The sequence below is a fragment of the Podarcis muralis genome, chromosome 13, assembly GCF_964188315.1.
Source record: "Podarcis muralis chromosome 13, rPodMur119.hap1.1, whole genome shotgun sequence".
NCBI lineage: Eukaryota > Metazoa > Chordata > Lepidosauria > Squamata > Lacertidae > Podarcis > Podarcis muralis.
In genome coordinates, this window is record NC_135667.1 from 17,522,311 (window position 1) to 17,544,454 (window position 22,144).

A 22,144-nucleotide genomic window follows, 5' to 3' on the forward strand; every position below is an offset into this window, starting at 1 on the left:
TATGTAACCTGAAGCGTATGTAACCCGAGGTACCACTGCAATGCTTGTCAAGTTCTGACTTTTTAGTGTCCTCTTCTACACACACTCTGGTATGTGTGTATTCCTCGGCCTCAAGAAGGTTGCCAACTTTTAAATCAGTCTCTGTAGCTGTGCCTTTTGATGGTTGCTTTACATGCAGCTATGCACCAATGAGAGCAGCCTCTCTCTGCAGTAAAGAGAAGGCTCCTAGGCTTTGAAGCATTGCATCGTCAGTTCCACAAAATGTAGCTCCCTCTCCCTCCCACCCCCTCCACACTCTGCGGCACCAATATAGGAAAAGCCACATGTGCATTATTGGGAGGTGTGTTTGTGGAAATGCTTGCTATGAAACCTGGCAGCTCCACATGGGGCATTTTTGGAGCAGAAAGGCTGAGCTCACCATTTGTGTGTGAAGCGAGCTCTGTGTCCTTCCAGAATGCCAGCTTCGGCGAGAGCCTGCTTTAGTTCTGCACATCTCACTGCTGTTAGGCTGCCAGTGAAAGAGCAGACCCGCTGGAAGCCAGTGCATGCCCGTCAGTTTACGTGGATCAACTCTGAGTAGAGTAACGCACTGCACGCGACAACTATACTTTTATATAGAGATTTGTAGCGTGTTGGCATTAGGGATTTAATCCTTTGGATTCCTATGCTCTGCAAAGGGTAAGCTGCTTTGGTGAGATGTTTCACTCCCCTCCTCCCCGCCCCAATTGTGTTTCTGAGCAGCAGAGGCAAGAAGCCTGCAAGGAGGAAAGAGCAGAGGTCCCCGGCTCCTGGTTGAGCCTGTGATCGCTTTAGGCAGGGATCACCCACCTTCCCGTGTCCTCCTCGCTGCCCCTTTAAGACCCAACTTTCTCTCTGCTCCGCTCCCTCATCACAACACCAGCAACACGTGCCTGCTCACGTGCTCCCAATCCCGAGCAGTCTCCTGCTCCCCCTCCCGCCGCCTCGCCATTGGCCAAAACTGGGTCAGGCTCCTCCCATCTGCTGCTCTGCTATTGGCCAAATCTAGGTCAGAGCCCCACCTGCCCCATGGCAGGCGCACATGACAGAACGGGAAGGGCGCGGGACGGGGGAGCTGTGTTTGCAAATCTCGGGCTGTTGGGCTGCCGATTGGAAGAGAAGGGCGCCCTTAGCTCCGCCCATTGGGCCCTCGCGGCTCCTCCCACTTCGAATGTTGCAAAAGGAGGGGGGAAAGACCCGAAGACAGTTGCAAAGTGCTTAGAGGAAAGTAACTGGAGCAATTTTTATTTATATGTAATTTTTTTTATAAAAAAAAAATTGGTTGTAGATTCGCATTTGGGGGAAAGCCGGAGCGAAGGATTCAGGAAAGCGGCAGGATCTGCTTTCGGTTTCCCTTTATTTTTATTATTATAATATAATAATACTGATTAATAAAAGGAAGGTGCGAAGAGGTTTCCCCACACTCGGATTCCCTCACTGCCTGCGGAGAAGACGGGGTCTCCCCTCCCCATTTATAGATCACGGACATCCCTCTTCCAGCCTATTTAGGATCTGACTGGAAGAAAAAGCAGCGGAGATCACCCGTCGCTGCCGCTGCTCCAACTGCGAGATCCTTAGAAAAGGGATCGCCTGGGCATTTTGGATTTGCTGACTTTTCCGTTTTCCTTTGGCGCTTTAAATCTGCTAAAGCTCGCCGAAAGCTGGTGACTTTTAATTCTAGGGGAAATAATTTTGTTCTAGCAAGATTGGAAATACAACCCTCCCGTTCCCTAGGGAAATCTCGTTGGATCTTAGGAACTCTTTACTCCACCCCGTTCCACAATTTCCAATAACTTCGTCGCAAATATATATATAAATATATATATATTTCTTTTCTTTGCCCATCTTTTGGGGAGATCTTCCTCAGAGCCGGTTGGCTGCTAAATTTGGATCGGAGTGAGGCAAGGTGGGGGCCATCGCCTGCCCCTCCGGAGGCTTGTTTCCAGGCTGGTAGCAGAGAGAGAGAGAGAGAAGACAGCCTCCTCCTTTAAAATAAAATAGAAAATCCCACCCCAAAACCTACACCTCAACTTCCTTTTCCAGTCGAGCATCGAATCGGTGAATCTTCCTCGGGGGTCTCTGCTGCTGTTTTCCACAAGGACCTTCTGTTTTTATTCGCTGTCCCCTGCTCGACACCATAGAAGAAGGGCGAAAAAAGCAATTTTCAGCGGTGGGCACCTCCTGGATCTTCCTGCTGCTGCCGCTTTCGCTATGGCCCGCCCAGCCACCCAAAGTAGCCCGACTCCTAGCCCCATGCTCGCCTCTCCTCCTTTGGGACTAGCCACCCCGAGCTCCGCGATGGTCAGTCTCAAGAGCCTCCTTCAGGGACCGGTCAAAAGTCCCGACCGCCGAGGGGCCAAGGACCTGGGCTCATGTGAGTGATACCTCTTCGATCCTCCCATGCAATCATTCCTCCACCTGGTTCCTCCTTTGCCTGCTTATCCATCTCTCCCTAAGTGTAGATATTCATGTACTTAGCTCCGTATTTCCTCTATGCATCCATTTTCTTGCTGCTGCTGGTGTTTTTTGTATTAATCTTCAGGGCACTGCAGAATCTTCCCCCAGAGTTTGCCCTTGAAACGGCTGGGTCACTCTTATTCCCATTTCACAGATAGGGAAGCTACTGAGGCAGGGCTGTCATCCTTGGCAGAGGCAGGATTTGCATATTTGCATAGGAGTCTGCCTAGCCAATCATGTCTCCCCTGGGCTACCATAGAGGCCATCCTTCTACTCCATACATCTCCCAGGCATTCCATAATATTAGTCCGGGCCTCTCTGTCGTTTCTGTGCCATTTCATTTCATAAATGTCTGCTTTCAGTGGAAAAAAGAGTTTTGAGGCAGTCTAAAGATGAGCAGAATTATTGGCACATAAGCTTTGGTCTGCTCAGTCTTTAAATACATCCCATAAATGTCCCTCCACCTGCCACCCCATCCATCTCCCCACCCCATAGTTTATCTCTCAACCTGTATTTGCCCCCCTTATAGCTGCCTCCTTGTCCACCTGGCTTTTCACACCATCCACCTGCCTTATATCTGTCTATAGGTCCCAACCTGCACACACTTGTCCAATGCTCATATATAAAAAAATTGAGCCATTCGTTCCTTCTTTTTTAAGAAACAAAAAACCATAACAAAATCTGTGAGTTGCAAAGACCTGCTCAGACTCAGGGCCCCTGGAAAGGGAAGTCCTTCCTATGAATGATATGCAGTGATATTTATATACTCTTGTCCTCCCTCCCCTTCTATCCAGATGGCCTTCAGAGCCTGAACATCCAACTTGCTTTCATTTTGGGCTTTTCCATCTCGATTGCGGGGGGGGGGGGGGAGAGAATGTGTTTGCTTCCAATGCGGCATTGTTAATTCTTTCCATCCGTGAAATGTTCCTCTCCTGGGTTGTGAGTTCCAATCAAAATGCATTCATTCGAAATTGGGAAGGCCCCATGCAAGGGGTTCGTGTAGGCCCCACATACGCATAGGGACAGACCCATGTTTACTTCTGGATGGGATGCCACGGAAGATCTGGAAGGAGGTCGAAATCTAGTTATTGCAGGAAGGGCCTGGGACCTAGGCGCTCTGGAGGAAAAAGGTAAATACCTTTGGTGGCACAAGATTTAGGAGGAGCCACGGAGCCTGAACTCCTGGCATGTCTGCGAGAGGAGGAGGAGGGGCATTAGGGGCAAGACAAGTTTGGGGGCCAGGACTCCTAGATATATGAGGCAGGGGACTTCTATAGGTGGGATAGCTCAGTGGGTAGAGCATGAGACTCATGATCCCAGGGTCGTGGGTTCAAGCCTCATTGTCGGGCAAAAGAATATTGTGTTGCAGGGGGTTGGGCTAGATGACCCTTGGGACCCATTCCAAATTCACAGTTCTATTATAATTCAATTGCCCCTACCGTTGCGGCTCGTGTGCATTTCGATCCCCGATCGCTTTTCTGCCCCTTGGGTGTTTGGCAAGATGGGCAGCCGGTTTTGATAGATCTAAGCAAAACAATGACAGAGAGAGCGGGCTGGGGAGGGGACGGAGAAGGCCTGTCAGGTTTTCTGGGAGGGGAAGCGGTTGGAAGGACAGAGAGGCGAGCTGCCCAGGACTCCTGGGTTCTGTCGGGCAATGCGGTGCTGAGTGCGAAGGCTGCGTGCGTCCCGGATTCCGAGGATCGGGAGGGGAGGGGGAGCTTTGGGGAGCCCGGACGCCTGGGTTCGCTCGCTGCTGCTGCTGCTGCTGGAGAGGTGCCAACTCGCTAGGGTTTTCCAGGGTGATCCACCAAGCGGTGTCTCTGGACATGCGCACAACCTCCCGTGCGCGTACACACACTCACCCAAACACACACACACTCTCGCATCTGCTGGCTGGCAGCAGTAAATCCCTTAAAGCTGCACACAGCCTGGCCACGGGACGCAGCAGGAGGGAGCGAAACGTGCGCGCGGGCGCTGCTGTGGCGCTTCGCCCCGGGAAACACTCTCGCAAGACTTTTTCGCACGAGCGAGCGGGCAGCGAAGGGCAAGGCGGGAGGAGGCGGCGGCGGCTAGGACATCGCAGGGGCACCCCAGGGTGCCACCCGGGGTCAACGCCCCACGGAGGGAGAGGGGAAGAGGGAGGTGCACCAGGGTGGCGAGGAAGCTGCCAACTACAAGCTGGCATTTGGGTTCTGGCCGGCGGACAAGATGGGAGGCGGACACACCGACACGGACGGTGGGTATCTTTGCGGGCACTTTTTGCGCGCGCTGGGGCGGGGGGTGTGATTGGCACCCTGCTGCCGGGGTGGGTTTCCTGTGAATTCAGGCAGAGCAAATGAGCATCTCGGACTGTTTCAGGTTTTTTATTTCAGTTTGATTCTATTGACAGGAAGGTGCCCGGCATTAAGATGGGCAGAGTGTATATATCTTGGGGGGGGGGGGGTCTTGCATCTTGGGCATCCTGCCACCCGTCCTGCAAGGGGTGCCCTTCGCACACACACATAAACAAACGTGTTTGTGCACGGGCACTCTGACAGATTTGTTTGGGTGCTGACTAGTCTTGGCCACCCCAGTGTTATTGGTGTAGGTTTGCCCCCCACCCACCCAAAAGAAGGACCGAGTTTTGCTTCTCCGCCTAGAGCTGAATGTCAATCATTCCTCTTCGGAACAGAAAGTAAACTGATGTCCTGCTTGAATAGGCTCCTGCTGGCTCCAGCCATTGAGAAACTCGCCTGACCCTGGTTACTTTGAGGTTGTTGATGTTGTTGTTGTTAATGACCACTCTCCAATGCTTTGGGCGGCTCGATCCTGAGCACGTTTTACTTGGAAGCAATTCATTTCCAGAAGGTTTAGTAGTCTGTGGCAACTTTAAAAAAGTTTATTGTGGGTATCAGTTTCATCGGATACACAGAAATGAACTCTGCTCCGCAAAAGCTTATGGGCACAATAAATGTCTTATCTTTTCAGGTGTCAGGGGACCCTTGGTTGTTTATACATGGAAGTAAGCTTTATGAATGCCCGTTGGCTTTACACCTGAGTAAACATGCCACTGGCCACAGACTGATAGAGATGCAATTTCATTATATTATTCCTGGTGTGTTCTGCAACTTGCAGGTGGCTTTCCTTTTCACAACAGCCTCCACAAAGCTGAGTGTTGTTCCCATTTCACAGTTGAGGAAAACTGAGGCTTGAGCTTTGGTAACCTCTTTGATTGGTTCCTAAACTGATTTTATATGTTTTTGATTGTAATCATATTTTGGAATGCTTTTATCTGTTTTGGATTTTTTTTAAAAAAAATTATCTTGTTTTGCCACCCTGGACTCCTTGGAGTGGAAGGGTGGGGTATAAATTCAATAAATAAATAAAGGACCCAGGCTTTGAATATTTGACTTATAACTCCAAATATAGCTTTATATCATTTGGATAATATTGACTGTGGCAGGAGGAGGGCATTCAAAGATTACTGGGGGGGGGCGCAGGGCAATACTAGGAAGTGGTGAGGAGTACTTTGGACCAAGTTTGTGAAGCTAATACAACTGAGGGGCAAAGTTAAGAGTGGTGACAAAATGCATCCAGTTCAATTCATTTACTACATTGTTCTGCATATTTTATTGTATAATTTCAACAATTGTATTTCTGCCTGTGTCATGTTCATCACAACTCATAATCCTCATGAATAATATCTCCCCCTCCTCCAGTACTTCCTTTATCTTTGCAATAGACCTGACAAGGTAGTTAATAATATTCCCATTTTACAGATGAGGATAACTGAGGATTAAGAATTTGTCCAAGGCGGCCCCGGTGACTCCAATGGCTGAGCCAGGATTTGAACCTGAATCTCGGACAGCCTATCGTCTGAGTCGCTCTGACTCTTTGGTGATAGTTGTTTTGGGGGTGGGGTTCATTGGAAGAAAAGTTGAAGAGGGTTGTCTGGGGTGGATTTGGAGTGGATCAGCTGCCCAGGGTTGGGGAGCTGCGCAGTAGGCAGCCACGCACAGGCTTCGCTTGATCTGTGGGGCGTTGCGGGTGACTCGCCCAGTTTCGGGGTGCCAGGCTGGTGTCACCGCAGGAGGTGTCAGCTGGGCCCGGACTTCTCTCCCACGTGTCCAGGCAGAGTCAGGGCTCAGGTATGGCGTGCCACTCCCAAGCCTGCCTGAGCCTCGTGCAGGGGGGTGGGGCGTCTTCAGGAGAATGCTGGCCTGTAAACCACAAGAGCCCTCAAGCCTTCAGAGAGCTAGTGAGGGGTGGAGGGGGCGAAGGTGGCAGTGGGTTCTTCCCAAGTGCATGGGAAAGAGGGTGGCCTTGGTTAAAGAATGGAGGCAACCCGCTGGAACAAATAGTTCCCGGCTGAAGACCTCTGGAATTGTGGGACAAAAGGAAATCTGCAAGTCTGTCCCCTGATTCCTGCCCGCTCACTCCCAACCTTAGCTAAATCTCCTTCTACCCTGATCTTCTGTAAGATTTGATGCTTTATTATGCTTTTATATTTGTTGGAAGGCATCCAAAGTGGCTCAGGCAACCCAGTCAGATGGGCAGGGTACAAATATTATTGTTGTTGTTGTTGTTGTTGTTGTTGTTGTTGTTGTTAATAATAATAACAATATAATAATAATAATAATAATAATAATAATAATAATAATAATAATAATAATATATTGCAAAAGAGGCTGGACTCCTTCTGTAATCTGAGCACTAAGGGGGAGCAAATCTAATGATATGACCCCGAACTCCTGGGTCCTTTGGTATGGGAACACAACCTAGTGAGCTTAGAATGAGGGGAGCTCTAGCAACCGGGGTCCTTGCAGCATCCCCTGCGTGGTGGTGATGGGCACCTTCTCAACACCAGCGCAGAAGATGCCAGTCAGATCTGCCCCCCAGAGAGCACCAAATGCTCCCTCCCCACACTGATGCCCACAGCAGGGTCACCCTGCGGCTGCTGCTGCTGCCCCACCTAGACCAAAGAGGAGCGAGCTGGAGGGATTCAGGCAGGCAGATGGGTGAGCGAGCTCCGAGGGCGCGGGAGAGCGAGAGCCCAATCAAGCGTGGCTGAGCATGGGGTCATCTGGGGTGAGGCAAGCGCTCACGTTTTTTTTGCTGGTGAACGGCATGCAGGCCTCTAGGGCTGGAGAGATAGGGATGGGGCCCAGGCAGGTTTCGGCAGCCTCCGCGGCTCAGAGATGCCGGCTGCCGCATGCTGCAGCCACCCATCCCCACGCATCTCTCCCAGCCATCTGGCCCTCTCATTGGCAGCCTGTCCTTTTTCTTTGCCCACCCACCTGCACAGCCTGCCTGCGCCCGTAGAGAGGAGGACCGTGCAGAGTTTATATTGGAGCAGAACTGTTTTGTCTGCTTTGGGCCCTCGGGCTGTGAGAATGTAAGGAAGTGATCAACACACCTGGGAGCCCCGTGCAGGAACACCCACCCACCACACATGTAAGGCGTACGACCTCACCCAAAGAATCCTGGGAACCGTGATTGAAGGGTGCTGGGAATTGCAGCTCTGCGAGAGATAAGCTAGAATTCCCAGGGTTAATGGGGGGGAAGTGGTGTGCTTTAAATGTGTGTTGTCTACGCAGCCACCCCCACACTCAAGTGCCAAATGCAATGCGAAGCCATGTGCAGTTAGATAGATGTTTGGATACCCGATTGCTTGGGAGAGGCAGATGGCAAGGACCCCCTTACTCTGTCCTGGGCTGCCTGGGGCTGTCTGGATTCAGAAGGTGGCCAAGCCCAGGGACTAGAAGCAACTGCCTCGACACTCTGGCCTTTTGCACTTTGCACCCGTGTGCGTGCCCAGGGATGCCTGAAGCTCCCCATGCCAGCAGTGCTGGGTGTTGTATTCCAAGAGCACACAGCTATGTACATAAACATTATGTCTTGCTGATCTCTCACCCTCCCTTGTGCGGTGGAATCTATTGCTGTTCACCTTGCAAAACCCTTTGAATTGCAAAGTTACGGCAATTACAGACTTCAGAATGATGATTTTCCTCCTTTTTTCCATCTTCCCAATCCATCTCCCCAGTCCACTTCCATGTCAACAGTGTAACATTGATCAGTTTCCTTTATTCCGCTGGCCCTGTGCTGTGGAAAATCTGCACACACACACAGAAGACTCGTAGATTTCCGCTTTCTTGGCTTCCGGCCTCTAGGTTTCTGCCCCTAGATGCTTCTCATCCCATAACCTTCTTCCTTAACCTGAGCTTCTCCTCCTGCCCCCTTTTCTGCAGGTGTCATCAAAGATAAGGAACGCAAAATGGAGGACGACCTGAGCATTTCGAGGCCTGGGCACTGCGCCTACCTGGGCTCCCTTTTGTGGGAACGCACGCTGCCCTACAATGAGATTGAGTATGTTGACTTGGACGAGTTTTTGCTGGAAAACGGGCTGCCCCCGAGCCCAGCTCACCAGCCCTTCTCGCCGGGGAGCCAGCCCACTGCCTCACCTTCCAGCGGGGTGGTGGTGGACCTTAGCCGGCCAGCCTCTTGCGCGTCGTCATCTTCCATCTGCTCCTCGTCTGGCGAAGGCCTAGTGGGTAGCGATTACGACCACCACGGCAGCAGCCAGACAGGTAAACTGTGCTGTACTTTGGGTGTGAGGGTGGTGGTGGGGAAATGGGAGTCGAAGTGATTGCTGGCATTTGTCGTTCCTCCCCTTGGAAGGAGCTGTGAGAATATCAACTCACCCTTCCCTTGTTTCATATAACTTTGTTTACGCTCCAAGCTCCCCGCGTTTCTGAGCTGCACACCTATTAAGTTTTAGCTGTATGAATGCAAAGAGAGTCGTGATGGGAACTGCAGCTCCCATTCTGGAGACACTCAGTTGACTCTGTGAAATAGCTCTTGGGTTTCAAGGTGTTTTTACAGTCTAATAGTGGCTGCAGTGGAACAAGGGTTATATTGTAGTACCCCATTCACTTCAAGGTCAAGGGCAAACTACATGTTACAGAGAAGTGCATGGAACAAAATGAAAAGCAGACTTGGGAGGCTGAGATTTTGAGTGGAGAAGCAGGCGAGAAATGAGTGTTTGATTCTCTCCCTTCCGGCCTTTTTCCTGTCCTTCCCACCCCCTCTGCTACCTGTTTCCAGGCTACGTGCACCAGTCTCTCTTTCTATTTGTCTGACATAATTAGTTATTGTGTTATGCCTTGGAATAAATTATGCAAAGCGTGCAGTGTTTACTCCAAGTGCAAAATTTAGCCTACCTATTTGGATATATATATATATTTTGGGGGGGATACCTCTGAGCACACACCACTTTGGATAGGAGGAGTGAGCAGTTTCTAGAGCCCTCCCTGTTTGGGAGGGCAGTTTCATGTTCCCTCCCTGGTTGCAGAGAAAATTGAGTTTCTAATCTCCTCCCTGATTGCAAATAGTTTTTCAATCCCAGCCTCTCTGTGTTGTAGTGGCAATACCAGTGGCCCCCTTCAGGCTGCTGCAAGAATTGCACTTCCCTTCTCCTTCCTAGTCCCCTGTTGTCTGATGCCCCCATTAAATTTTGGTTAAATAATTCTGTTTGCAGCAGATGTTTAACACACAAACACACCATTGCAGAAAATAAAAGCATATTTTGCTCTGTTTGGATTTAGTCCCTTCCTAGTTTGTAGAAGCAGATCAGATGGTTTTTACCCAGTTTAGATCACAAGTATTAAGAATTTCAAGAGGGTCCTCCATGCATTTTTTTGTTGCAGAGAGTGCAGAAGGAAGGTTGCAGCAGTTCTGAAGCTATACAGGTGTGGACCTAGTTGTTTGCCTCAGATGAGAGCTTCATGGGTACGCTAGGATACTATAGAGAAAACTTTGGGGTGCAATTTTATACTATTTATAAGAGTTATAGGGACGTGGGTGGCACTGTGGTGTAAACCACTGAGCCTTGGGCTTGCCGATCAGGTCGGTGGTTCGAATCCCTGCGAAGGGGTGAGCTCCAGTTGCTCGGTCCCTACTCCTGCCAACCTAGCAGTTCGAAAGCACGTTGAAGTTCAAGTAGATAAATAGGTACCGCTCTGGCGGGAAGGTAAATGGTGTTTCCATGAGCTGCTCTGGTTTCACCAGAAGCGGCTTAGTCATGCTGTCCACATGACCCAGAAAAACTGTCTGCGGACAAATGTCGGCTCCCTCAGCCTGTAAAGCGAGATGAGCGCCACAACTCCAGAGTTGTTCGCGACTGGACTTAACTGTCAGGGGTCCTTTACCTTTACCTTTACGCGTGTTATAAAGATTTGCAATTTAATGCTTGTAGGTTTTTGGCCCTCCAGACATTGCTGAACTACAACTCCCACCAGACCCAGCAAGCACAGCCAGTCATGATGGGAGTTGTAGTTCAGCAATATCTGCAGGGCCAAAGGGTCCTGCACCTGGTTACTTTCATTATTTCATGTGTTTTAGAAACTTGGACTTTGTGAGATGGTTGGTTGGGTGGGAAGGGAATTGTGTTTTCATTTTGGGAGGGGGCTCCCCACCTTCTAAAGTTGCCAAGAACTCCTAAAACTAACTTTTCCACTTCTTGAAAATACTGGATGCTTTCCCTGAAGCTGAAATACTATATTTTCAAACTGTCTCTTTGAGTTGCAGTAATTACTGATATTGTTCAGATTACTGCCTCCAATGTGTGCATTGGATTTCGGTGGGGAGGGCAGGCTAATGTGGGTTTAAGCTTGAGAATAAAATAGACAGTGCTCTGAAAGTTACCTGCTACCATTTAATACTTACTGTCCCTTTTCTGCTTTCATTTACAGTTGTGGTTTTTGGTGCGATTTGGGAAATCGCAAGAGAGGAGGGTGGCTATCATGAGATGTTTGGGTTTTGTTTGAAACGCAGAGTTGGGAGACTAGCGCTTGTGGTTTGTGGAGAGAAATATCGGGAAAACAAGGTAGTGGGACGACTTTGACGCCATCCTTAGTGAAGTACAGCGGGACACTTGGGATCCGGGCCCTCGTGGCCCCAGTGAGCACTCCAGAGAAGGTATTCTTACCAGCGGTCTTCCTTCGCAATGGTACCTCCTCAGGCTAGCAGTGGGCAGCGTAGACTTTGCTGGTGGCAAAAGGTGACGTAAAATGCAAAGGAATTATGTTTTTCACAGATGTAAGTTGGGTAAATTTGGGTGCCCCCCCCTTGAACCATAAAGCTTTACAGGGTATTAACAGAGGGCCACCCACCTATGTCCCCATATTTTCCCCCAACTTTTTCCTCCCACCCTACTCTACTCCACCCAAGTACAGTGTTTTCCACTGATCTAATCCAGACATCTGGACACTCAGTACTTTCTCTGTTCCAGAGAACCCAGGAATCCTAAATACCCATGCCCCCCCTCCTCATATCTCTTCACAGGAGGTCACCAAACCCATCCAAGTTCACTAGACGCCCCCCTTTCCCTTCGGGAGAACCCAGGAGTCCCGGGCACTCCCCTGTACATCCCCTCCCCCCACATACGGATCCTGGATGTCAGCGCCTCGAAGCTCCCCCATGAGAACCCAGGAGTCCTGGACAGTATCTTCTGCCCACGTACACCGATCCCCTCCCCCCACTGGATCGCTCCTCCTCCTCCTCCTCCTCGTTCCTAGCATCCTGAATACCAACAGCCTCAGGTTCCCTCCTCCTCCTTAGACACGCAGATGAATTCCAAATACCAACAGCTTTCTCCACCCCTCCTTGCATTAAAAAAAAAGAACTCAGGAATTCTGGATTCCGTCCTCCCCCTTTCCAACAATTCCGGGGGGGGGTCTGGATGCCCACCCCCGCGGCGGGGTGGAGGTGGGGGAGGCGCGCTCTCGTGTGCCTGTGCGCGTGCACAGGCGCGCTCCTTGCCCGCCCGGCGCGGCGGCAGGCTGCGGGGAATCCCGTGTCTGCTGCTGGGCGCGGAAATCCTGCGCTGCTGGCTCCCGCCTGGGAAGCCCGGTCTCGTGTCTGCTGCACGGAGCCTCCTGCTCCCGCTCACGTGCCTCGGCCTGCTTCTGCGAACACATGTCGCGGCTCGGCTCCTCTGGCTGCCAGCTGGCAGGCGGCCCCCTTCCTCGGCGCAGGGCGGGGCCAGCGGGCACGTGGGGATGCGGTGTGAGAGGCGGCGCTGCTGCTGCAGCCCGGGAGGAGGAGGAGGAGGAAGCGGGTGCTGCTGCTGCTGCTGCTTCTTCGGGGCCTCTCGCGGGACGGGGGCGGCAGGGGGCGTGGGCCTGTGGGTGGCCGCCTATCCCGGCTGGGCAGGTTGGGCCGGAGGGAGGCGCGGCCACGCAGGACGCCTGGGTTCTGCGGAGAGGCGGGAGTAGGACTCCTGGGTTCCCCCTGGAGGGGTGGGGGTCCAGCGAAGGGGATCAGATTCTGGCTTCCTTCAAGGAGAGGTGGGAGTGGAGATCAGGATTCCCGGGTTTTGCCACATAAAGAAGGGATTCCGTGTAGGACCCCGGGTGGGGGTTCTCTCTGGGGAGTTGTGGGGTACCCCAAGGACGGGGTGTGTGTGTGGACTCCAGGGTGTTTCAGGGAAGTAGAAATCCCTGTTTTTTCCGGGGTGCGTGTGTGGCGCCTAGTGAGTGGAGCGTTGGGCTCTGGAGTTTCTTGGTTTTCCAAGGAAAGAAATATTGGGGGGCCGCAGGACTCTTGGGTTCTTCAAGAGGAGAAAGGGCAAAGGGGGGGGGGCAGAGGGAACCAGGATTGTGGGTTTCCTCAAAAGGAGAGGAGTATAGTAATGGGAACAGGAGTAGGAGGTTATCCAAGGAAAGAGGGGTTTTAATGTTTCCTAAAGGGAGTGGGGATTCCGGGGTCCCCTGCGGGTGTTTTTTTTTGGGGGGGGAGATAGGTGGTAAGTGTATAGGAGTTTAGAGAGATCTAGTTGAGGGTGGGACTCCTGGCTTTTCTGAGGGGGTAGGTGGGGGTGGATGACCTTGGGAGAAGGTGTTCGATATCCCAAGTTTTCTGAGGGTCGGGCATGCCCCAAGGGATCCGGAGGGTGGAGATTAGTGATGGGGGGGAGGGGAGAATGATGGGAAGGCAGACACCTGAGTTGAGGGGAGATGTGGGGACCCTGGTCTCTGAGGAGAGTTGCAAAGTTTCTTTTATTGGTCTAGAACAGGGTTTCCCCAGCTTGGATCACCAGCTGTTTTTAGACTACAATTCCCATCATCCCTAAATAGCGGGTCAGGGATGATGGGTATTGTTGTCCCAAAACAGCTGGAGACCCAAGTTGGGGAAACCCTGGGCTAGAGTTTCCTGGGCTCGCTCTTGTGTACTTGTCTGCTTTGCCCCTAGCAACCCCAAGCGGCTTAGCGGGACGGCCATTTGCCTCCTCAAGCCACCAGAGTTGCCTCGCCTCCCAGTTCCAAGTGGTGGCACATGATGAGCTTTTTCAAAGCGGTTGTCACTTGCGAAATGGTTGTCTGGATCCGCTCTCTCATATGCCTCGTTCCCCCATCTGTTAGGCATTTAAACAGATCGGCGGGGCCCACGTGGCTAGCCGGACACCGCATACTGCATAGTGCTGTTCCCAAAACGGTCTTGCAGTGCCGTTTAATCCTCAGAAATTTGCCAGCCCCTCTGCGTGTCTCTAATCCCCATCATGTGTGCAGCTGCAGCTGCCTGAGCAGCAGCGAAGCCCTGTGTCCCCAATTCACTGTTCCACTTCTCAAGAAGACACACAACCCTACAGCCCTCCTCCTGAAACACTCTGCAGAGAAAATAAAAACAATGGGGGTGGATATGTACATAATGCAGTGTCTATAACATATGGATGTACATGTGAGTTTGTGTACAAAGGACTCCGTAGAGGTTACAGTGGAAGTGTGGGGCGGACCAGCCTGCAGATAGCCTGTTGTGGGTGCTGCTGCCCTCTTGCGGGTTCTCTTTATTTGTGAAGCTCACCTGGATTTCTCCTTCCTCCACACCCATTCCAGGTCCCGTAACACCTGTGTCCCGAAGCACGCCCAGCCCTGTGGACCCCGAGGGCGTGGAGGTCCTCATGAACTTTGACCCTGACCCTGCCGACTTGGCGCTGTCAAGCATCCCAGGGCACGAGACCTTCGACCCCCGCAAGCATCGGTTCTCCGAGGAAGAGCTCAAGCCACAGCCCATCATGAAAAAGGCACGGAAAATACAGGTCCCGGATGATCAGAAGGTGAGAGAGGCGCAAAACGCACAGATCTTAGAACAGTATTTTAAGAGATTTTCCTTGGATAATATCAAATGCACAGGGGAGCCTGTGTTGCGTCAAATGCTATTGGACTACAGCTCCCATCGTCCCTGACCCAGACCATTGGTCCTGCTGGCTGGAGGGAGTTGGGAGGCCAGGAACATCTGGAGGGCCACAGGTTCCCGAGCCTTGATCTCTGTTTTGTGTACAAGCTCCTACGTACATCCCCCAATGTAGCTGAAAAAAGCTTGGGTGCAGGTGGTTTTTTTTAATTTGGCCATTTATATCCAAATTCAGCAAACAGCAAGTTTTAAAAAATCACAACAAAAATTAACAATAAACTTAGCAATGAAAACAAAACAGTGTCATAATCGCAGCTCGTTAAATTAATACCCTGCCTTTCCTTCAAGGTGCTCGAAGCGGCACTCCTGGTTCTTTCCCCCTTCCACTCAACTCTTTTATTCTCACAGCAACCCTGTGAGGTTTGAGGCCTGAACCTGGCTCTTCCTTGCCCAGTGTTGTAGCCCAGGGACAGCCGGTGTGGTTTCACTCCAGTGCTTGTTGAACTACAACTCCCATAATATCTCACCACTGGCAGCCCATTAACTTCACAACAGGAGACAGGTTGCTTTTTTAATTTTCTTTTTAAAAGGTTGGGCCGTTTTAAGTAAGATCGAAAAGTTTGGGGAATTGGCATTTGTTATTATATTACTTGTTTAAACTACTTAGCATTTTATTTAACATTTTCTAAGCTCTTTCCTGTTGACTGATACCCGATAGCCAAGGTTACGGTGTACCAGCTGTGACCCTGCCCACTGTGGCATGTGTCGCTCGACAAGATTTGGGTGGAATGCGCTGGCGTGAGTGGGCAGAGCTAGGCTTCCTGCCCAAACCCTCCCATTTTCGACTGCATGCTCTACCCAGAGCTGCAATCTCCAGAGATTGTTAAACCAATCAGTCCCTGTTCACAGGGGGCTCTGGGAATACGAGTCTTCTAATAGCTCTCTGCACCCTCAACAAACTACAGCTCCCAGAATTCCTTTTTTGGGGGGTGGGGTGAACCATGACTGTTTAAAGTGGTATCGCAACATTTTTTTATTTTCTGAAATAAAGTAGCGTTTTAAACACATAACGTGAATGTGGCCTGAGAAAACAGGCTAGGCAAAACATCCCTGTTCCCCCAGCACCTGTTGGCCATCTGCGCCAACCGAGTTTGCGCAGCGACTGGGGCGATGGAATAAAAGCTTGCCCGCAATATCTTTGCTCATCTTTGTTTTTAAAGAATAATCAAACAGCTGCAAAACACCCCTTCTCACCACCTTTCCTCAATAGTACTCAACAGCATTCCCTAAAAGTATTCTATAACTGTACACACTTGATCAACTTAAATACAGTTTTCAAATAATCAGTTTACCCTACCACAGCACTGCATTCAGTGCAATAGGTCAACTCTCCCTGCTAATTAGTTAAATTGTTAAGATACCTCAGGTGTGCTGAATTGTCGAAAGCTCACAGATGTGCTGCCATGCAGGTTATAATTACACACACCTCTGAGTAGCACCATTGACCGCATTAATATCAAGAAAACCCAACAACACCATGGTCCCAGCCGCTGCTTTTTAGGAGACAGACAGACAGATGTGACACCCCAGTGTAATGCCTTTGACCCAAAATGCCTGCCTGAAGGTTGGTTTCCACCACAAGGGGTTTGGGTGGCAGGGCTAGGACAGTGAATTTCTCTCTGGGGTTTAGCGTTTTTTCATGTGCCAGCTGCAGGGTGACAATGTTTATGGGCGGGAGAGAGGCTGTCTGGGAAATGCACTGCTGGGTACAAACCTGTTTTCTGAGCTGGCGGGTACGGATGATTGTCTGGCATTGTGTGTCTCAAAGGCAAGTAGCGTGTCCATGCATATTTTCTCAAGCGGTGACAGGAAAGGGTGTGTTTGCGCATGCATGACCGTGCACGTGCTCTTTCAAGAAGTATGTGTGTTCTTTTGGGGAACGTCAATCTCTGTCCGAGATTCCAGAACGATGTGTTGCCACCAATATACAAAGCTAGATAGAAAGAGGCACAGAAATGCACTTTGCCAAGAGACAGAAGCTGGCCTAAAGTCACTAACTGAGTGTTGTGGCTGTGGGTGGATTCGAACTCAGTCCTCTGTGTGCTACATCACCACACCGGGAGAAGTACTCATACTTACTGGGATTGGGGAGGGGGAGAGCTGTAGTTCAGCTGCATCTGATGGGGCAGAGGTTCCCAACACCTGACCTATAGCATTTGCACCTCTCTCTTTAGCCAGTAAGCCTCCCCAGTGCCTTATTGAACTTTTTTTTTAGTATTAAAAAAAGAGAAGACATTTCCTGTCCTCAGTTTAACATCTAAAAAATAAGTCACAAAAGGAAAAATGGAAGGGGAGGGGAAAGAAAGCACACCCAGGCACCAAATCTCAAAGAGCTCTTCCTAAGGCTAGTTGGGATGCAAACAGTTCCAAGATGCTGGGGTAGAATGGGCGCTAGTAGGTGACAGATTATTATTATTTATTAAATTTGTATACAAGGTTCATATGGAGAAATGCAGGAGAAAGAGCGAGAAGCAGCTTGAAATACCTCTGCTGCTCTTTTCTTTTGATTTTAGCATAGGAACATGCAAGGCCTGCAAGCATGTCATCAAAGTTAGCAGCTTTCCTGCCCCTTCTTGCTTATATTATAAGTCCAGAACATCGTATGAAGGCAAGTAGTACAGCCGCCCTGCTGGAACTAAGCAGGCCTGCCCCTGTTCAGTGCCCAGGTGGACTATCGCCTGGGAATCATGCAATAATAATCATAATCATAATCATAATCATAATCATAATACTATTACTTACACCCTGCCCTGCCCATCTGGCCGGGCCTCCCCAGCCACTCTGGGTGGCTTCCAACAGAATATTAAAAACACGATAAAACATAAAATATTAAAAACTTCCCCTAAGCAGAGCTGCCTTCGTATGTCGTCTAAAAGTCAGATAGTTGTTTATTTCCTCGACACCCGATGGGAGGGCGTTCCACAGGGTGGGCGCCACTACCGAGAAGGCCCTCTGCCTGGTTCCCTGTAGCTTCACTTCTCACAGTGAGGGAACCTCCAGAAGGCCCTCGGAGAGGGACCTCTGTGTCCTGGCTGAACAACGGGGGTGGAGAGCTTTGAGCTACCTGGACAAAAAGTAGATTTATTAAAACAATAAACAGCAATTTGTGGCCTCCAAAAGAGAGCCAACTCTTCACAAGCCCACACTGACCTGTTTCGTTTTGTTTCTCCTACCTAGGATGAGAAATACTGGAACAGGCGGTACAAGAACAACGAGGCAGCCAAACGCTCGCGGGACGCCCGCCGCCTGAAGGAGAACCAGATCACGGTCCGGGCAGCCTTCCTGGAGAAGGAGAACGCCGTCCTGCGCCAGGAAGTGGCCAACATCCGCCAGGAACTGACCCGTTACCGCAGCATCCTCTCCAAGTACGAATCGCAGCACGGCACCTTGTAAGGCCCGCGGCAGCAGACGGCTGCGCTCTTCTCCACCGCTCCACCGCTCTGACGCGGTGGGGCCACCCTGGTTTTTCAACCCTGACCCCCGTCTTCCCGAACCGGGCAAACAAATAATCAAACAACAGATGTTTGGAATAAGGGGAAAGGTCCCGAGACGGACGATTCCCCATGTGCGGGGACTGCCGTGCTCCAGGTACTCGACAGAAGGGATAAGACTTCCTGGGTTTGGCCTGAGCTGACCCTCGCCAAGAAAAAGGGCAGTGACTTGGGAGACGTTGAACTGGGCATCGTAGGCACACGAGACACACCGCGAACACACAAGGGCTCTGTAGCACACTGGAAGATGTATTACACACACACAGACACACACGTGCACACAGTACCCATTCTCTTTCTCTCTCCACGTACATGCTAGAGTTTGGTTCGTTGGCAGACTTTTCTCTCCAAACGGCAGAATTCAGCCCCAGATTGCAGCAGCTACTCACCTCTGCTTGCCCTGTTGTGGCATTTGGCTCAGTGGCAAAGTTGGCCCAAGGAGGCATCAGGATGCCTGTGCTTGCTTGCTTTTTTCTTCCAACAGCATCGCTTTTCAGTGGACATTTCTTCTTCTTCTTCTTCTTTTGCACACAATTTCTTCGACTCCTTTCTCCCGTCGACTCTTTTGTCAGGGTTGGTGGGGAAGGACACGAGAAGGCTGCAAAAGTGGACCCCCCACCCCCGAGCCGTTCTGGGCTCCCATCTCGCAGCGGGTATCGAACCACTAAGCCCTCCTCCCGCTGCACCCTTTGCAAAGAGAACTTAGAGGAGGCCTGGCACCCTGAGAAAAAAGAGGACACAGGAGCGTTGTTTTTATCTCTCTTCCTTTTGATACCAGTAAACGTCAAGACTTCTGCCTGCGAAATGCCAAATTAGAAAAACGAAAAGAAAAAAACGGGTTGTGCACTCAATATTTCCCCCCCACAATTGGACAAAAGGGGCTTTGTGTCAGAGGGCAGGTGTATGGGTTGTTAGTTGAATGATTACGATTATCTTATTATTACTATTATACCTGTTTTTAGTTAAAAGGCAAGTGATGGTTTCTGTTATTTCCCCCCCTTCCACCACACCACACTTTTCCTCATGTTTGTGTCCAACACTGTCTGATGTACGTCATATGTATAGAAACTAAAAGAAAAACGAAAAACACAGAACCTCATTGGTGACCCTCCATAAATATGAACATATATATAAATATATATATAATTTTCTCTTTTTTTGTAAAGCAAAAAGTATATATAGAGGCTCCAGGAGAGACTTGAGAGATTATGTTCTTCTTAATTGGGGAAAGGATGGTTCTTTCGTACAGAAAGTGAATGGGGGGGGAGGGGGGAATACGGTATTTTTATCTCCTTTGGGGAGGTTCCTAGTCTTTTTAATTTTCCATGTAACAGTGTTGCTGAAGACTTTGGGGGATGAAACCACCGGACTTGACGGAAGGCTTTTATTTCGAAAGGATGTTTACACAGTTGTATACCATGAGCAAACTAGGAATAAAGAAAGACAGGATTTTAAAAAAAGAACGAACGAAACCCGAGATCTTTTGTGTCGTTTGTATTAACCTTTCCATGCACAGCTCAGATTTTACCAACCTGGTGCCTTCCTCTTGCTGTACTACAAGTCCCATCAGCCTCAGCCATTTCTGGGGTTCTTTGGTCCACTCATTTACAGAAAGGTGTCATTTCCCTATTATTTGCTAATGTCCTGCTGTAACAGGTAAAAGGAGACTTAAAGGAAAACAGCTACGTTAATTGGTGGGAGAGGAGGAGGAACCCACCAGCATTCTGTGCAAAGACAACTAAATTCTGCAAATTGTACCGATTTGCACATTCTTGCCCATTTTGCAGCAGAGATTTGGCTTCAGGCGTTCAGAGCAGGGGACAAAGAGACAGAAAAACAGGGAAGTGCCTCATTCTCATCAGGGAAGTGAGACCATTGGTCCATCCAGCTCCGCACTGTCTCCAGCAGGGGTTCCCCAAAGAGAGGTCATTGGACCACCAGTGGTCTGCAAGCTTCATTCAGGTGGCCTGTGGTGTGTGTGGCTTTGCGGTTGAAGATGGGAGAGGGTACATCCCTGTGTTCAATATTCCTCTCTGCTTCTAATCGTAATTCTGTTGCTTAGAGCAACAGAAACACAATTAAAAACTGTGCATCAATCTGGTACAGGGCATTGCAGTCGCTGCAACAAGCAGATAAAACCATTAAGCAGCCCTCTGCTATTCTCAAGAGATCCATGGGGGAGAAAGTGGTAGGAACCACTTGCCTACACTGACAACATCTCTCCAGGATTTCGGACCGGACATTCCCAGCCTTACCCAGAGTTGCTGGGCACATGCTGCATGCAGGCCAAGTAGATGCCCTGCCACTAAGCTGTAGCCCATCAGCATCCTCTAAAAAGCCCAGCTTGCCCCTGTCACCAGCTTCTGATGCTTCATTAGGACAAGGGTGAGGAACCTGTGGTCCTCACGTTGGACTCCCAGCTCGCATCACCCTTAGCCAGCTTGGTCAGTGATGATGGGCATTGTGGTCCATCTGGAGGGCCAAAGTTTCCGCACACCTGCCTTACAAGATGGAGCAAGCCTGCGTAGGAGTCCTTGGGCCTTCAGTTCCCAAACCGATTCTGCAAACAACCTTTGTGTGTGTATAAATTGAGAGAGACTGATTTTCTTTTTTACGTGTTATTTTATTATTACATTTATAGCATGCACAGAGGTGGGTGGGGAGTGTCTAGAGCAGGGTTTCCCAAACGTGGGTCTCCAGCTGTTTTTGAACTACAGTTCCCATCATCCCTGACCACTGGTCCTGCTAGCTACGGATGATGGGAGTTGTAGTCCCAAAACAGTTGCAAACCTAAGTTTGGAAAATGGAGATTATTTCTTGCATTTATATCCCACCTTTTTCTCCAAGCTCAAGGTGGTGTATGTGGTTCTACTCTTCACCTTAGTTAACACCCCCCCCCTTTGTGAGGTATGTTAAGCGGAGAAGCAGTGACTGGCCCAAGGTCACCCAGTGAGCATCATGACTGAGTGAGCTTTTGAACCCTGGTCCCCAATGTCCTAGCCCAACATACCACACTGACAAGAAAGTGCAAATTGCACGAAGGCGTCATCACTGGGTGCTTCTAGATGGGGACCTTGTTTTGCAACTGTGTCACAAAGATCTGATTTTATTTCCCTCCCAATTTCCTCTGTGGCACACAAGCTTCTTCACTTTCTCATGCCTGCCTCAGTCGAGTGGTATTCATTGCTGCTCTGACACTTGCTGTCCATATGAGTGACCAGAACAGGCTTCCTCAGCCTCGGCCCTCCAGGTGTTTTTGGCCTACAACTCCCATGAGCCCTAGCTAGCAGGACCAGTGGTCAGGGATGATGGGAATTGTAGTCTCAAAACATCTGGAGGGCCGAGGTTGAGGAAGCCTGGACTAGGTATGTATATTGGCTGTATTTCCGTTCCTTGGGCTTCGGCCATTCTTTCTGCTACTTTTTTCCATTCTGAGCATGCGTACCGCTATTTCTGCACACGTGGGCACACACATTTTTTTAAATCCCAGGAAGTGTGCAAGAACAAAGACTACCAGCCTTGGTTATGATGCTTCACACAAAAGAGTGGGCAAAATACAGACTTGGAGGGAGGTGGGTGGAGATGTCAATTTCCATTTGTTGTGTTCTTTTTCATAGTAAATACTTGCACAACAGCTTTTGTTTGTTTAGCCTGACCATTCAAAAGTGATGAAAGGCTTAGCAAAATATTTTGTTCCTCCCCCCCCAAAAAAAAGCTTGATAGATGTGTACTGTGATTACATTCTCCATGAGAACCTCTCACATTTTACTGGGTGCTCTGAAACAGCCATATACCTTTGGCATGCAGCAACACCTCAGTTTGGGGCTTGAGATGGCTGGAAGCAAAATTGCTAAACTGTGCTCAGGTGAGGAGCAGGTGGGATTAAGGGTGTAGAGATTGAGACTACCCACTCAAACACCAGGACATTTGTCCTGCACCAGTGAGCTTTT

The 22,144-nt window shown here is 50.0% G+C and overlaps 1 protein-coding gene across 2 annotated transcripts; it reads left to right on the forward strand.

Annotated features, from left to right (window-relative positions):
* Positions 1-330: 330 nt before the first annotated feature.
* On the forward strand, positions 331-19,671 carry DBP (D-box binding PAR bZIP transcription factor). Of its 2 annotated transcripts, none has more exons than XM_028751717.2 (4): positions 331-2,392; positions 8,703-9,041; positions 14,346-14,566; positions 17,881-19,671. In XM_028751717.2, the coding sequence occupies exons 1-4, from the start codon at positions 2,230-2,232 to the stop codon at positions 18,094-18,096; spliced, it is 939 nt and encodes a 312-aa protein (XP_028607550.1). In that variant the 5' UTR covers positions 331-2,229; the 3' UTR covers positions 18,097-19,671. The 2 variants fall into 2 exon arrangements, with proteins under 2 accessions (XP_028607550.1, XP_028607552.1); XM_028751719.2 differs by lacking the exon at positions 331-2,392 and adding an exon at positions 4,346-4,711.
* The last annotated feature ends 2,473 nt before the right edge of the window (positions 19,672-22,144 follow it).

Excerpts from the sequence above, each read along its gene's own strand:
- DBP (XM_028751717.2), top strand. The coding sequence starts at position 2,230 with ATGGCCCGCCCAGCCACCCAAAGTAGCCCGACTCCTAGCCCCATGCTC. Across the intron at positions 2,393-8,702 it reads GGCCAAGGACCTGGGCTCAT|GTGTCATCAAAGATAAGGAA; the intron begins GTGAGTGATACC and ends CCTTTTCTGCAG. Across the intron at positions 14,567-17,880 it reads AGGTCCCGGATGATCAGAAG|GATGAGAAATACTGGAACAG; the intron begins GTGAGAGAGGCG and ends TCTCCTACCTAG.